The following is a 15,641-nucleotide window of genomic DNA, read 5'->3' as shown; positions in this document are numbered from 1 at the left end:
CCCAAAAGAGCTGAGGAATGTGGGAGGACCTGTATGGTTTGGGGCTGCTTTTTTCCTTGGAAATAGATGAAACCATGTATCATCTCTACTTTTTAACTAGTTTGTGAAGGCTCTTAGTCAACACCAAACATAATTTGATGAAATTACTTTCTCCCTGTTTCTGAAATGCAATCAGCATTGGAATACACACACAAACATATATGTAAAGACTGCTGTGCCACAGCAGTCTTCAGAAAAACATGACAAAAATGATTGACAGATGGGGTCAGCCATCACCATATAATGAAAACACTAATTTCTGCAGGCAGTCAACATTCCTTTCTTCTGAATTTCAGAATGATTGTGGCTTCAGCTGTCAACATTTGGCAATAGCAGAATTGCAATTCCATTATTTTTTGTTGCCCTGACAAGCACACAAAACAAAACCCCCAACTTTTTTTCTTAATACTTCTCTGCATTCTTCTAACAATCTGGCAGCTGGCCTTCACAATTCAAAGGTAGCCGGATTCAGGGCGGGGGGAACCCACCCATCACAAGATAAAACCATCTTTTTATTTATTCTTTGCTCTGGGTAGGAGTCCATGATGAGGCACCATCAGGCAGGAACAATAAGCAGTTAATCACAGAAATGTCCTTACTGTATAAAGGAAAATCACAGAAAAATTTTAGTGTACCTATCTGGATTCCACATAGTATCTTCCTACTTTACAAAGCAGTGAAACCCCTTGAATGCATGGACAGTGTTAGATGCAGAATTCAAAAGTGGTGTCATGAAAACACTGGAATTTAACCTTCTCTGCCTACATCTGTGGAAAGACTTCTTTCCACAAAAAACTACTGTGTTGTGTAAGTGGATTTGCAACAACCACTTTTGTCCTTATTAAACTTCCTTTGCCATCATTGCTGTACAAAGGTATTGAGATTTTGGCAGTAAAGCTGAACAGGAATTGACTTTTTGGGGGTTTATGGTTTTCCCTCTTGATAAAATCATATTATGACTGATCTGTAATTTACCTTTTCCATACACCTATTCAGATATTATTCACACAATTTTCCTATTACAAAGAATATTAAGTCCCTAACACACGCATGAGAATATTTCAGAGCAACAGGCACTGACACTTCATCTAGTTCTTGGGTTTTTAATAGTGATCTTAAAATGGCCATTGAGCCCTTCTTTTTGTAATTCAGTTTTGTAGCAGTTTGTCTGCAAACTGCTTGTGTGTCAGTTAAACTTCCATAGCATGCCTATGCAGAAGTCACTCAGCATGCAGTGTATCAGTATCTATGCTAAAACATGATATTGCATTACGAAACTTTCAATTCACATACAGAATGACAAAGCTGTGTGTTATTTCAGAAGTTAATTATTTCTACTTCTTGTTGGATCATGCTTCTCTAGATCAGCTTCAGACAAACAGTACTGTTAGAAAAATGGCTTATATTAAACAGTCTTTTCTATCAGGAAATAGGAGATCCAAAAAGCACTGAAGAAAAAAGACAGTGGTGAGTAAGGCACAGGCCCCATGTCTGTACAAAGATTTCCAGACTAATTAGGATTATCAATACTAAGCAAATAAGACTGGATGCAGCTATACTAAAATAGTTTGAACTTTTCACTCATGTGCTTATAAATGCCCATCCACCCAGATGCAGCCTGACATGGCTTTTGCCTGGTCTAGCTGAAATCTATCTCATTTGGAGGCTGTACAGTTCTATGTACTCATGTGGTGGTGTTTTCAACCTCATCCTGCTTCTCAGGAAAAAAAAAAAAGCATCAGTCTGTCTATAGATAGCCTGGACACAAGAGCCTAGATTTATTGTAAGTAAGATTATGGTGTGGTAGCCACTGATAAAACCAAAGGACCTACAGGTCTTTCAAAATCAGTTTCACTCACAAGAGCAGTCTGTAGTGCACCACCAAGTGACTGATCACCACCCTCCATCTGGACAAGAGCAGGAAGAAAGAATTAGTAAAGCTTTTTAATAGGTATACAGATGCTCAGTAAAAATCTCTTTTGGCAATAGCCTAATAAACACTGAATCACAGAAAAGCCAACCAGTTAAAACAATGCAACAGATAGCCAAAGCCTTTGTAAAGAGTAGATGAGGCAATCTGTCCTTTTGTCTGTCCTTCAGACTTTACTATCTTTACATCAGATAAGTGCAATAAAAGCAAAAGTCAATCTCCATAACCTGTTGTTTTTCTTCACCCTATTTGCTGTACTACTACCTATACTGTTATTATATTCCAAGTTTTAGCTTTTCTCACATCTGGTAGGGCACTGAAGCCTAGAGGAAAAAAAGGAGTTCTTTTTAACAACTATTCAAGCCACTAGTATGGCAAACAAGTTTCAGGCTCTCTAAGCAAAAAAACCCAGGGACTTGGACATCCTTCAATACCCACACAAATGGCAACAAAAAGGCAGTGACTGCACTTCTGCAAGATCAGGGCATCAAAGTCATTCTGTGGCAGTTCTGCTTAACTGCCCACAACTACTACATACTACTTATTAAAATCCCAACACCTAGTGTGCTTCTAGGCTATTTCAAGATGTTGGGGCAAACCCAGCACATTTAATTCCTTACAGTAGACTTCAGTACTAGCTATACATCTTGCAATCTATGCAAGACGTTAGTACAGACAATAGTGCTTGTGTTATTGATAAAACTAAACAATGTGCTATAATGTCCTTAAGACAGCTAGCTTCTATAGTCAAGTAGTGTTATCACACCAAATTGTTTCTATGTAGGTAGAAAAACTGGTGTATTTAAGTACGTAAAGCTTGGAGGTGACTTGTAAGTTTTTAAGTCACCTGTTGATTTAGTGGACAATTTTGCCATTACTTAGAGTAACTTGTTTAATTGCTAAGGAAGAAAACCAGTCTTTCACTAACAATTTTGAGTTTCTTCAGTAGCAGCTGAGCTGCTCTTCATATTTAAGCTGCCTTCAGTATTTAAAATTTGAGATAAAAATTCTGTAGCCTCTTCTGCTAAAAGTATCTGTATTAGAAAAACAAAGTAGTCCTGTTATTAAAAGTGTGAATGTTAAATTAGGGTTATTTTGATAGAAATTGGCTAAGAATTAAATACACATGCCAGCAAGCAGTTGCAGCTTCTGGTGGTAGGGTGGTAATGAGTAGTTGGTCACAGTGAACTTCTCACTCTAGCCTTAAAGATCTTAATCCTCTTACTAAACTACTTATCTATGCAACTTTCTTCTACTGGAGCAAAACAGTGTTTTACTATCATGCTTATTTCAACGCTGCATTTGTTTCAGCATTTATTCTTGATCTTTGTACAACAAATCAACTTGGGAAGGTTCACAAGCTGCACATTTCATGTTTTCAGTGTATGTTTTCCATGTAATTCTTTGTGAACATCCTTTTTAAGGGGCTGCACTCATCTATGGTGACACAGACTGTGTCCATGTTGAAATAAAAAATCCTTACTTCTTAATTTTCACCACAACTTGACAGAAAAGCAATGTATCAAAGCACCTAGTGGAGAATCACCAAATATCTGAAATGAAAGACTAACTGACAAGGACATGTATCATGCAGAAACAGGCAACAGAAAGATACTCTACTAAGCAAGATACATTTCAAGTCCACTGCATCACTTCTGCATTTTCCATTTCCTGAGATGTGTTATGTGCCTTTAATGGGAATATGAAAGACTTTGACACTTCCAGCAGAATACGTAATTAACTCAGGATCAATCTTTCTTCCTAGAACCAAGTTACATTCTTTGTCACTGTTTCTGGTGATACTGGTTTAGTCATAGACAAAATTTAAACTTCAAAGACATCACATAAATGTTGCCTGAATATTTTGTTCATTAGATAAAGCTTGTCAAAGCCAGAAATTGATTTAAGGAATGGAGATATTTTTCTAAGTAAAAACAAACAAAAAACCCCCCAAGAAAACACCCAACCACCAAAACAATATTGCCTTCTTTCACTAACCTGTTTAAATGCTTTCAAGTACTTTCCCCCGCCACTCATTCTGCTTGCATCTGCTGCCATTTTTGCCACTGCATAAATTGTCAAGCACAGTACATACTTAAAATGATTCTGTAGGAAGTAAAACTCAAGCATTTCATGGATACAACATTTTGGTAGATTATAAACAAGTGATTTTACTATATTGTTTCCTGCTCTTGATTTAACTAAGGTTGTATTTCAGTGCTAATCATTCAACAGTGGGACAGAATGGGTAGTATGATGATGCACTGATAATGTTGGAAACTTTCAAAGTCAGTAGTTATGGTGGACTACCAAAGCAGTATTTTAGAATTACAAATTGTTCATGTATCTTGCAGGTTAAGCTTACCAGCTGAGACCTTGGAGAGGGAAAGAAGATTGCTCGGACAGGTAGAAAGGGGAGTGGTAAGGCTAATTCATTTCAAGCCACAACTCTTGAAGAATTGATCCACGATGTTCCCCATTCCTGTGGTTTTACCATTATAATCCAAACATTCACAGAAAACAAAGTCAGCACCCTGAGATGATTTGGCAAGTTCTTTTCTGCATATGCCAACGATTGTTCTACTAACAGACAACCTGAGGGTGCTCTAGCTAGCTAAAGTTGAAAAAAATACTGGAGGAGTAAAATACTTGCAATTTAGAATTTTTCATGTGTAGTAAGAGATAGATTATAGGCTGAAGGGATTTATGGGATGTGAATGAAAGTCACTTCAAGACAAGACAGATAAAAAGATGACTAAAGACCTAAACCAAGCCAGACAAGCAATACTCCAAATGCTAAATAGGGAGGCTAGTGAAACCCAGAAAGAATTCTGAATAGTAGCCATTAGACTCATATGGATATCAATCGAATTGTATTATTTTGATTCAGGGGAAGCCCTAGTTAAGCATATTGAAGAGTACTTAGGAAAAGTGACTCTGAATTGAAGTACTGCTGTTCAGCATAATTTCTTACCTCCAGTGATGCATAACCTAAGTATGAACATTCTGGAAGCTTCATGTCCTAATCACTTTCTTTAATACTGGCAGCCAGGTTATTTAGAGGGAAAAAAAAATAAAAATATGGTCACTGTGACCATATATTGGGTCTTATCTGATGCCCTACCTTAACCACCCTATGATTATTTTATGCCACACCCTGTAATCTTCTGGTATTCTCCACCTGCATTTCTGTTAACAAATTTTATAAAATGTTTAATATTCACTTTTGTCGCTACACAGATAAAGCACCTGACCAGAACAAATAAGCTGCATAATAGTTTCCGCTACCCCAAATAAATGCATGAAGTTTTAATAGCAACTAAAAAATAAAATACACAGTTTACAAACTGACTGCTTTTCTTACAAAAGGCTTAAGTAATTACACCTCAAAAATTCCAGTTAATGGAGGTTTTTAAAGACCATTTCCACATCAGTCAAAATCATAAACAGAGTTTCATAATCACAGGAGTAAAACTAGAGTTCCTAAATAAGACAAAAAGAAGCTGAGTGGATAAAGAAGGAAACTGAAGAACAATGGAAGTCTAATACTTATTTTTTAAAATTACTTTTAATATAAATCTGAATACAAAAATAACCAAAATACTCTATGGTCATCTCAAACAAATCTTCAAGGTTTTCTCTATCAGTTCCCCGACAATTTGGCAAGCGCTTGTTTTCTCTGTTCCGCAGTCATATACTCACAGGCCTCCAGAATATTTACTATAATTAAAGTCTGTTGAACTGTTTTTGCTTTTACCCATATTCTTCCATTCATTCCCAGCACGAGCTCAAATGGGTACAATTGTGACAACTCTTGAATTATTTCACATTTGGGAGCCAAGAGTCTGTAAACAAGATTTTTAAAAGTCAGAGGAAGAAATACTCACATTTGACAGACATCACGGTATAACCAATCAATAACTAAACTGCAGTACTGGTGTAAAGGGAATTACTAAAGCAACACCTAAAGTTAAGATTATTAAATTGCATATACATCCAAAATAGCAATGCAGTATCAGATTATTACTTCTCCTCTGAAAAAAAAAAAAAGCACCTAAAAATGGGAGTAGTTGTGAATTTAGTTTTCTAATTTGATTCAGAAGTAATACGTGAAAAATTTAAAGTGAATTGATACTTTTGTAATAAGTCTATGATTTAATAAAGTCTAGAAGGACACTGTTTGACTAACACTGTTAAAGTGCTACAAGATATAAATTTGACACATATTAGTATTTTTCAAAACACGGCCTTCCTTCTCCTCCAGGAGACAGTAATAGCAGTATACAGACCATCATTTATTAGGTGACAGCAGACCAAAGAGTAACTGTAAAATGTATTGTAATACATCTAGAATTAAAATCAAGCTTCCATAGGCTCTCTCAAATGAGAAACAAACATATCACGATTTTGCAATTTACTTGTAATATACTGATATGCAGGTAAAGAACAAGTGATAGAATGAGAGGAAATGGCCTGAAATTGAGCTTGGGCAGGTTTAGAGTGGGTATTAAGAGAAACTTCTTTACTGCAGGGATGGTCAGGAATAGGTTGTCCAGGGAGGTGGAGGCACTGTCCCAGGACATGGTTTAATGCCCATGGTGGTGTTAGGTCAATGCTTGGCCTCAATGATCTTAAAAGTCTTTTCCAAACAAAACAATTCCAGATTCTATAATTTTATAAATACAGTAAAGCAATTACACAAATTACCAAATTGTCCACATTGCTTAGAGAAAATTGCTGTGCAAATCCTACACACCATATCACATGTTAGAATGACTACTTACTTTTCTCAGTACTTACTTTCTTATTAAACCTAAGGAAACTTTAAAGAGGAAACCATCTTGTCCAATTATTCCCATTCCAGTTGATCTTCCACTGCTATCTATACAGACCATCTCTGGTTCCATATCTTTATTTGCCACAAGGAACTGACCATAAATAAGATCTCCCACCTAAACAAAGAATCACACAAAGAATTGTACATTTCCAAGTAGTACTCTGTTGATGAAGATCCCTTGAGGACACAAAACAGTTTTGAACAGGAATTTGCATTTTCTCCTCTCCTACTAAAGGTAGGAACAATTATCTTGTATCACTACTGGAATTTGAAAGACAGAACTTTTAGAGTTGTATTTCATACAGTGATCCTATTTTTGAAGTAAGTGCCAAACATGAATTCCTCTTTCTTCAGACTATAAGAGTATTAAAAGTCTAAGCAAGCTGCTCTTGTAACCCTTTATCAGAACAACAAAACAAACCACACTAACCCATTTTTTCCTTGACAGTCTGTTTTCACATTCCAGTTATGTGATGCTATTTCACAGCTGCATGCAGAAGACAGAAGCTGTGGCATTCAAGTGTCACAGAAAAAGATTAGTAAAAATTCTACCAGTATCAGGTGATGTAAAAGCCAGTCTTGAAACCCACGCTTCAGAGGGCCCCTTGGATGCACATTACTAATGAATTGCATCTGCTTGCAGATAGCATTGTGGGAAAGTTCAAATGTAAGGAGTAAAAATGCCTGTTGTATGACAGACACTAAAACCCACTACTTACATATTCTGTTCAGAAACCTCAGAGTGCTCCCAGTCAAATCGTGCAAAAAACTGAAAAGAGCCAGGGCAAAATCAGTGCAAATAAACCTGCACTCCTGACACGTGGCTTATAAAAACACTTTTACTGGGGGGGAGGGGAACCACCATCAAAACCGGCGTAGAAGCACCACCAAACGACATCGCTTAAGTGTTAGTGTCAATATCGAGAGCATTAACCTGCACATTTGGCCTGTTCCTCTTCGTGGCGCCTTCAAAGGCCAAATAGGACAGCGACGCCTGTTCGCTCCCCCCGACGTCCAGCTTAAACACGTCTCCCGCTTTGGCCGTCACTATTCCTATTACATGGTCTCCCTTGACCGGAACATACTGCAAATAGCGGTACAGGACAGGGGTCAAGCAAGTGCGGACAAGAGGGGAACTTCTCCCCCGGTGCATTCCCGGTCCCTACCCTTTTCTGCTGCGAGTCCACCCAGTAAACACCGCCCGCCGCACCGCCGCCCCCCGCCTGCCGGTGCCGTAGCAGGCCGCACTTGGTCACCAGCAGCCCGGCCCCGCACCGCCGCAAGCCCGGCCCGCACAGCAGACGGCCCCGCGGGGCCGCGCCGGCGCCCAGCCGCAGCCGCTCCCCGTCCTCGTCGGGGTGGGCGGGAAGGAGCAGCACGTCTCCGGGCAGCACTACTTGTCCTACGCAGGCCTCGGCGGCCATTCCACGTTCCGCCGCCATTACCGCGCAGGCACAAAGCTATCGCCGGGCGCCGCGCAGGCGCAAGGAGCGCAGAGGCACCTCTGCCGGCCGTGGCGAAAAGCGCAACGGCAGCTCGAGCGTGGAGCTTCTGCGCCTCACCCGCCTCGTAAAACGCGTTAACAGAGTGCCGGCGACATCGTCTGGCCGGAACATCAATCCCCGCCACGGCGTGTGCTTTTTATCGGCTCCGCTTTACGTACGAAATACCGAAGCCAGCTTCTTACCTTTCAAAAGTCAGTTTTATCAGGTGGTTGCTTCATTACTCCCATGCAGTCTTTGGTTCTGGAAAGCGTTCGTTCTGCAGCCTTTCACTTCTATTGGGGAAAGACAAAGATAATGCAATTAAGTTTCAGAATTATTAAAGGTGCTCAATTAATCACTTCAGCTGCAATTGTTTCCAGGGGGTTTCAATAGCTGATTTAAAGTTGCTAGTAAAGCAAACAGCTGGTGAGATTTGAGGTGAATGTCAGCCACGAAGTTTGTCAGTGAAGAGGAAAGGTTATTTTGCTTTCACGTTGAAAGCCGATCTTAAAAGTGTGGGAAATTACTGCTCTATTTACAAACATACTCTGTACTTCGCTACAAAAGGCTCACTCAGCGCTACCTCAGGTTCCCTACACGAAATTTCCAAGAATACTGCCTTCCTTAAATTGCTTTCTAATCTTCCCGTTTATTTATTTATACAGAGAGAGACTGTTTCAGTATCCACATCAACCAGGAAGGACCTCTGTGTTGCCAGCTGATGTGTTCAAAACTGACTGAAGGTGTTTCCCTGTGGAAATCCCTTCTCTTACAAGAGGAAACTGTTCACGGAGAACCGGTGTTAAACGTGTTTAAAATGGGCTTGTCCTGCGGAAGACCCTCATCCGCAACCCCAAGGAGCGGTGACGGACGCTTAATTTCGGCGGCGTCGCTAGTCAGTGGTTCATCGCCCTGGGCTTCCGTGAGGGACGCTGCCCCGGGCGTTACCTTCCACTCCGTGCGCTGGAGGGCGGTGTTGCTTAGCAACCCAGCGCGTTCCGCAGCGTGCCGCCGTCGCAGCCTCTTAGCAACCGTGGTGGCCGCCACGGCGTTGGAGCGAGTGGAGAGGTGCCCTTCGGACAACGAGGCTGTTGGTAGGAGCGACCTAGGTGTGTACGTGTGGACTGCTGTCCCGCGACCGAGCTTGGGGCTCCAGGAGCCAGCGAGCAGCAGGCCTGCTCTCTGACGAAAGGCAAAGAGGGGAGAGGTGAGGGCGGCGGTAGCGCAGGCCCACGGCACCAGAGGTAAGGTAGCAACAGCGTCGAGCTCTAGCGACAGTCCATAGGGTACTGGGCGAAGCAAGGTAATGTACCAGGCCTACCATCCGAACTGCACTACAGGACCATATCTAAAGAACAAACCCGCCCGGCCCGTAGCCTGGGGAAAAAGTAAATGCCCCAACCTGCGCTTAAATAGAGCCCGGGAACGGAGGACGTGGGTGGAGGCTCCACGTGACACTGGTAGGGACAGCTGAGGTCTACCAATACCATTAAGGCTCAGAGTATTAGTTACGGACCCGCCACCCCTAAACCCTGCGTGAAAGCGAAGAGCGTGAGATGTTTTACATCTCTCCGCCTCTGGCTGGCCGTGCGGCGCTAAGCTGTATGGTTTCTGGTAGGGGGCCTGGTGCCCAACGAACGCCGTTCCTTGAGAGGGAGGGATACGGAGTCTCCGCCGGGCCAGGGCCCCGCGGGACGAAGGATGTGTCAGCATTTCAGAAGTCCAATTTCAGATGTGTTACGTATTTACCTTGTGCGTGCAGAGATTTGTACCTTTCATAAACGTGTATCGTGATTGCTTAAGGCTCTGGTCTTGCATACATACCATAAAGATAGCTTTATTAGTTCAAACAAAAATCTATCATTAATCATTTACAGAACTACGTTGCTGTTCTTCATATATCTGCACAGAAGTTTTCTATGCCCTGTTGTAGCTTTGGGGTTTTTTTTTCTGTCATACTGACCTAGAATTACCAGTGTATTTCCAAGCAGTTTCTGAATTAAACAGTGGAGGAGATTTTGAGCATATTTTTTGGTCTGCAGTGCTTGGTGTAACCAGTCTATAAATGTAGCTTGTAACAACTAAACCAATGTTTAATGTAAATAACTCTCTTCTATTAATTGCTATGTTAATAAAATGAGTAATATGATATTCAATATTTGGTGTCTAAGGCAATTTAATTCTGACATTGATGCTAATGTCTACCTGTTGTTAGTAGATGTGAATGGAGTCTCAGTATCTGAAGAGATGTCTGGGAAGTTGCTTGAAAAAGGGACTGGCAGAGGTTGTAGAGCGTCGTCCAGCAGATCCAATAGAGTATCTGGCACATTGGATTTACAACTACAGAAGAATCTTAGATGAAGAAAAAAAGGTGGATCCCTTCTGGGCAGAAAAAATCATGATAATACGATTGATGCTGTTATTTATTTTTTTTTTCCCCCTTCCAATTGATTCTGTGTTACCCCTGAAATAGAGAATGTTGGAGAGGGTTGAGCTGGAACAAGAACGGGAGGTGGCCCTGCTGGAGCTTGAGAAGTTAAGAAAAATTAAAGAAGCCCTACTGATCCAGCAGAAACGTGAAGAACAGCATCAGGTTAATAATACTTAATAGTAGATAATTATAAACAATATATGGTGCTGTGGCATCTTGTAGCTGTTTGTTTATTTCCAATATATTTTTGTATACTTCTGCATTTTAAGAATTTTAATCTCAAGTTTCTAAATAATGACTGAAATTATTAGTCAGCACATGGGAAGGAAAACTTACATCCTGTGTGGTAAAATCCTATTAAAAAAGTGGAAGGGCCTAAGATAAAAAGCAACCAATTTAAGATTTGCATGAGAACTAGCTTAAGCAGAGTAGCTTCTGTAGTTAATTATGAACAAGAGCTGGTACAAATAAAGCTAGAAATTAACTGCAACACTTTTTGACAGGCTAGGAGTAATAACAGACGATTGTCACAAGTAACTTCAATGTAATATCAGTAATGTGAAAAAAGGTAATGAGAATGTATACATAGTTATAGAATCCTGAAACTGATTGGGAATCAGTGAATGAAGATTGCCTATTACAGCTGTATATATAGCCTTTGCTTTGCTACCTGAGCATTCTGTTGGCGTAAAGCAATCTGAATCCTATAATATATGGACTTTTAAGTATGAGAAATAATATCCCTGTTTCTATTGTTTATAAAGGAATCATGTGAATTTGACTATAAAGGTAGCAATGACATTATCTGACTGGATTTTTTTCCATGGCTGACTGTCGCAATGTTAAAATCAAAAGTGTAATTTTGAATCTGTGCTGATCTTGTTGAGCCCAGTTCTAATGTAGGATGCATTAATTCTATTTCACTTGCACTATTTAAATTTGAAATTTTTTATTTTGCAGACCAAAAGTTATGTGCTTAAGAATTTAATCAGTCATTTAAAGCAGTAAATGGAGAAAGATAACATGAGATTGTGTCTAGAGACATTTCACAGACAAGTAAATTATTTAATGTAAACTATACGAAAAATGTTGAGCAATACTCACATTAGGCACATTTATTTACCTAACTGACAATTTTGGCTATAGTCATATATTCAGGCATGTTTTGCTTTTATGTACCAAAAGGAATGTTAAAACTAGTTGCTTCAATATGACTGTATTTGTAGTTTCTTGTTCTGATTTAACCCTAGCCAGCAACTAAGCCCACACAGCTGCTTGCTTATTTCCCTCTGATGGGGTGGGGAAGAGAATCAGAAACATAAAAGTGAGAAAACTGGTGGGTTGAGATAATGACAGTTTAACAGATAAAGCAAAAGCCATGTTCATGAGCAAAGCAAAATAAGGAATTCATTCACTACTTCCCAGCAGCTGGCAGGTGTTCAGGAGCCCAGGAAAGCAGGGCTCCATCATACTTAATGGTTACTTGGGAAGATAAATGACATCACTCTGAACATTCCCACCCTTCTTTCTTCTTATCCCTAGCTTTATATGCTGAGTATTATGTCATATAGTGTGGGTTAATCGCTTTGGTCAGCTGGAGTCAGCTGTCACAGGCATGTGCCTCCCAACTTTTGGTGTGCTTCCAGCCTACTCACTGGTGGGGTGAGGTGAGAAGCAGAAAAGGCCTTCACTGTGTCTAAGCACTGCTCAACAGTAAGACATCCCTGTATTACCAACACTGTTTCCAGCACAGATTGTAAACTTAGCCCCATGCCTGCTACTAGGAAAAAAAATTACTCTCTCCCAGCCCAAACCAGAATAAAACTACTCATAGTACAGCAAACAGTATTCTCTGAGCCCTAGTGGTGTGAATGTGAACAGTTAGGTCACGCAGTTTCTGAAGTTTTGATGCAATAGGTCTTAGGCTCACAAAGAGTAGAGACTTTGTATTAGATATTTCTGATTGGAAATATTGAAGGTTGATGATGAGGTTGATGAATGCAAATAACATTGCTTACCAATCTTTTCTATAGATTCGATTCTATATAGATTCATCTGTTTGTGCTAGATGCTATGTAAAGTATCAAAGGGCTTAATCTAAAGTGTAGAAGATAAAGAATGTAGACTAGTAAACAGCATGCAGAATGAGACAGTACACTTAGTTGTCTGCTTCTTCTTGGTTTTAATCCCTTTCTGTCTATGGGAGTCTAAAACCTATGAAATATTGAGTCAGACGATACTGGAAGGGATTTATATTCTTGCAGTTATGTTTGATGCTTCCTTTTTTTTATGTAAGATTTCAGTTGTGATATACATTGCAAGCAATGGGTGGGGAAGATGAATGTGGGCGGTTTTTCCTTATCATTTGTCTTTTTAAAAACTGTCTGTAGGGTCAGTTGGAACACAAACGTGAGGAGTCAGAACTGCAAAATGAAGAAAATGACAAGGTGTTGTAGCAGAAAGTTCAAGAGGTTTAAAGCAAGGCTTAGTCAGTGATTTTTAACTACTGTTAATCAGCTGCCTTTTCCAGATGCAGACACTAAGTATGAAACAAAAGGCAGAAGCCCATGGGTGTTAAACTAACACATAATTGGGGAGGGGGAAAAAAAAAAAAGTGAAAATGAGGGAAGAATGTCTAATGCCTTGTTTCCAGTCTGGGTTTTATATATGACTTTTTGTCTGTTTATTTTTACTCAGAACAGAGCATAAGTGTATTGCAAAATTTAGTGTAAAATCATCTTCTTAATAGATGCTTTCACATTCCTTGATCTTACTTATGAGAAAGTATTATAACTTAATCATGTCTAATTGAAGTGTCTAGACAGTAATGTCATACAGTATGCCAGTGCAAAGCTCATTTGCTGTACCTGGAAAAGGAACTGTGGTTTGGAATTGGGATGCCTCTTGATTCTGAAATCTTCCTAGTGCACAGGAATTTATACTAACAGAGCAGTGCGTATGTAAGTGTGTGGTCTTTTAATGCTATTTCATACACTGATAATTGGCATGTTTATCTCAATAAAGCTTTTAAATGTGAGTATTTCTTAAATGTATGTGGAGCACATCATATGTTAAAGATATGTATGTTTTTAAAACACAGATAGAATTACAGAAGGATGGCAGTGTGCAGGCGACAGAAAACATGTAGTTTAAACAATAGGTATTTTGAATTAAAAAAGTGATAAAAATACTGTTAACAAGCATACAAAGACCATATTTACATACTAACACATTTCTGTAGTGCACATCTAAGTACTCTCTGTATATTAACACATAATGTCATTTTAAATATATCTGGAATACTTTTAACTGAAAACTGTTCATTACCATAGGAAAATGAAAAGAGAGTAGATGAACTTACAGAGAGACCTGGAACACCTAATTTGACCACAGCTGAGGAGCTAGATGAGAATGAAGAGTTTGAGGTAAGAATTTAGAAATAACAGGGATATTATAAATAGTTGAATCTTACAGCTTTTCTTTTCTGTGCTGATGTATCAAAAGGTTAAAACTGTTGCAGCTAAGTCTGTGCTGGTTTTCTGCTATGGTTTTAAGGGATTTTGGTCACAACCTCTAAGCTGTCTGTAGCTTGTTCTCTGGTGCACGTTAAGCCATTCTAAAATACTGTATGGTCTTGGCTGACTAAATTATCAAGATTTAAAATACCCTTTTGTATTCAGATGTCACAAATGGAAGTAAGAATATCCTCAGAGAGGAGGCAGCCTTCCTTTGCCACATGAACAAATAGTCACAAATAACTTGTAATAAATCAATAGTGCTACTCTAGATCAGAATTTATATTCTGATACTAATATGCTTTATGCTTAAGGTTACTTTAATTACAGTCTGTTTCATACATGTTCTCTAAATGTGTGAGCACACTCATTTTTTTTAGGTTCAGGTTTTCACAAGTGTTTTTCTCCCTAAGGTAAATCATATGAATTCTCAAAAACTTGTGTAGCCTAGATTTTTATAATTTTCTGATAATTACATATTAAAAAGTAATTGTGAGGCTTCAGGCATAGTTTATGTGTTGTTAAATAAGTGAACTGCAGAACCCAATGTAAAAATGAGTAGTAAACTTACTTCTTGCTACTTCATTCAGACTTGCTGAATTTTCTAATAAAAGTCAGGTGATAAACATCATATTTCACTGAATGGAAGCATTCATAATTACATTGATAAATTGATGGAATACCTACAAAGTTCAATTAATGTTAGCAACTAATAGTATTGCTTGCTTTCTTTCTTTTTTTTTTTTTTTTTTTTAGAGTATAACAGATCCCATGGCAGAAGCAAAACAAAAAAGTTCCCCAGTGATCTGAAAGCAGTAAATATATTTTCTACTTGTTAATTGCTGATCCTGAAATTTAACATCGTAATTTGTGCTTTATGTATGCAACTGATTTCCATACCAATTGTTTGAGTTTCTGGGCTATAAAGTCTGCGTTATAAAGTCCAATAATTCGGTGTTTGGTGACTCGTTCTTATTCTTAAACCTTGTATCTAGCGCAGCTGATGAGGAAGAAAACTGTAATTGAAATGAAAGCAGTAACTATATTTTCTACTTATTGCCCACTGATTCTTGAAGTGTAGCCCTAGTACAGGTATAATTGATTTCACAAGATTCCCCCACCAGTGAAGGGATGGAGTCATGATCTCCAGAGGTGTTTAAAAAACGTGTAGATGTGAAGCTGAGGGACATGGTTTAGTGGTGGACTTGGCAGTGCTAAGTTAATGGGTGGACTCCATGATCTTAAAGGTCTTTTCCAACCTAAATGATTCTATGATTATTTTGGAGTAGAGGATACAATATTATAATTTGCAATTAGTATTAAAGGAAAAAAAGATGATTGAAAAAGGATTTTTCAAGAATTTGAATGATTTCTGACTGATGAAAGGAGGGAATGCTCTAAACAT

The 15,641-nt window shown here is 39.0% G+C and overlaps 2 protein-coding genes across 2 annotated transcripts; one reads left to right on the top strand and one right to left on the bottom strand.

Annotated features, from left to right (window-relative positions):
- Positions 1-5,072: 5,072 nt before the first annotated feature.
- Positions 5,073-8,248, bottom strand: EXOSC3 (exosome component 3). The gene is made up of 4 exons (XM_009908948.2): positions 7,973-8,248; positions 7,741-7,890; positions 6,770-6,921; positions 5,073-5,814 (listed from the first exon to the last, which is right to left on the bottom strand). The coding sequence occupies exons 1-4, from the start codon at positions 8,246-8,248 to the stop codon at positions 5,613-5,615; spliced, it is 780 nt and encodes a 259-aa protein (XP_009907250.2). The 3' UTR covers positions 5,073-5,612.
- A 2,048-nt stretch (positions 8,249-10,296) lies between these two features.
- LOC104307858 (DPY30 domain-containing protein 1) lies at positions 10,297-15,122 on the top strand. Its single transcript, XM_054163769.1, has 5 exons — positions 10,297-10,661; positions 10,764-10,883; positions 13,112-13,168; positions 14,054-14,146; positions 14,993-15,122. Exons 1-5 carry the CDS (start codon positions 10,515-10,517, stop codon positions 15,044-15,046), a joined length of 471 nt encoding a protein of 156 aa, XP_054019744.1. The 5' UTR covers positions 10,297-10,514; the 3' UTR covers positions 15,047-15,122.
- The last annotated feature ends 519 nt before the right edge of the window (positions 15,123-15,641 follow it).

This window comes from Dryobates pubescens, chromosome 8, assembly GCF_014839835.1.
Source record: "Dryobates pubescens isolate bDryPub1 chromosome 8, bDryPub1.pri, whole genome shotgun sequence".
NCBI lineage: Eukaryota > Metazoa > Chordata > Aves > Piciformes > Picidae > Dryobates > Dryobates pubescens.
This window is presented reverse-complemented; position numbering and strand designations above follow the sequence as displayed.

Bases quoted from the DNA above. Each gene is read 5' to 3' on its own strand.
- EXOSC3 (XM_009908948.2), bottom strand. From the start codon at position 8,248: ATGGCGGCGGAACGTGGAATGGCCGCCGAGGCCTGCGTAGGACAAGTA. The intron at 6,922-7,740 runs GTTAATGCTCTC...TTCTTTGTTTAG, and splicing joins GGAACAGGCCAAATGTGCAG to GTGGGAGATCTTATTTATGG. The intron at 5,815-6,769 runs GTAAGTACTGAG...TCTTGTTTACAG, and splicing joins TCCTTAGGTTTAATAAGAAA to ACTCTTGGCTCCCAAATGTG.
- LOC104307858 (XM_054163769.1), top strand. From the start codon at position 10,515: ATGGAGTCTCAGTATCTGAAGAGATGTCTGGGAAGTTGCTTGAAAAAG. The intron at 10,662-10,763 runs GTGGATCCCTTC...CCCCTGAAATAG, and splicing joins TCTTAGATGAAGAAAAAAAG to AGAATGTTGGAGAGGGTTGA. The intron at 10,884-13,111 runs GTTAATAATACT...AACTGTCTGTAG, and splicing joins AACGTGAAGAACAGCATCAG to GGTCAGTTGGAACACAAACG.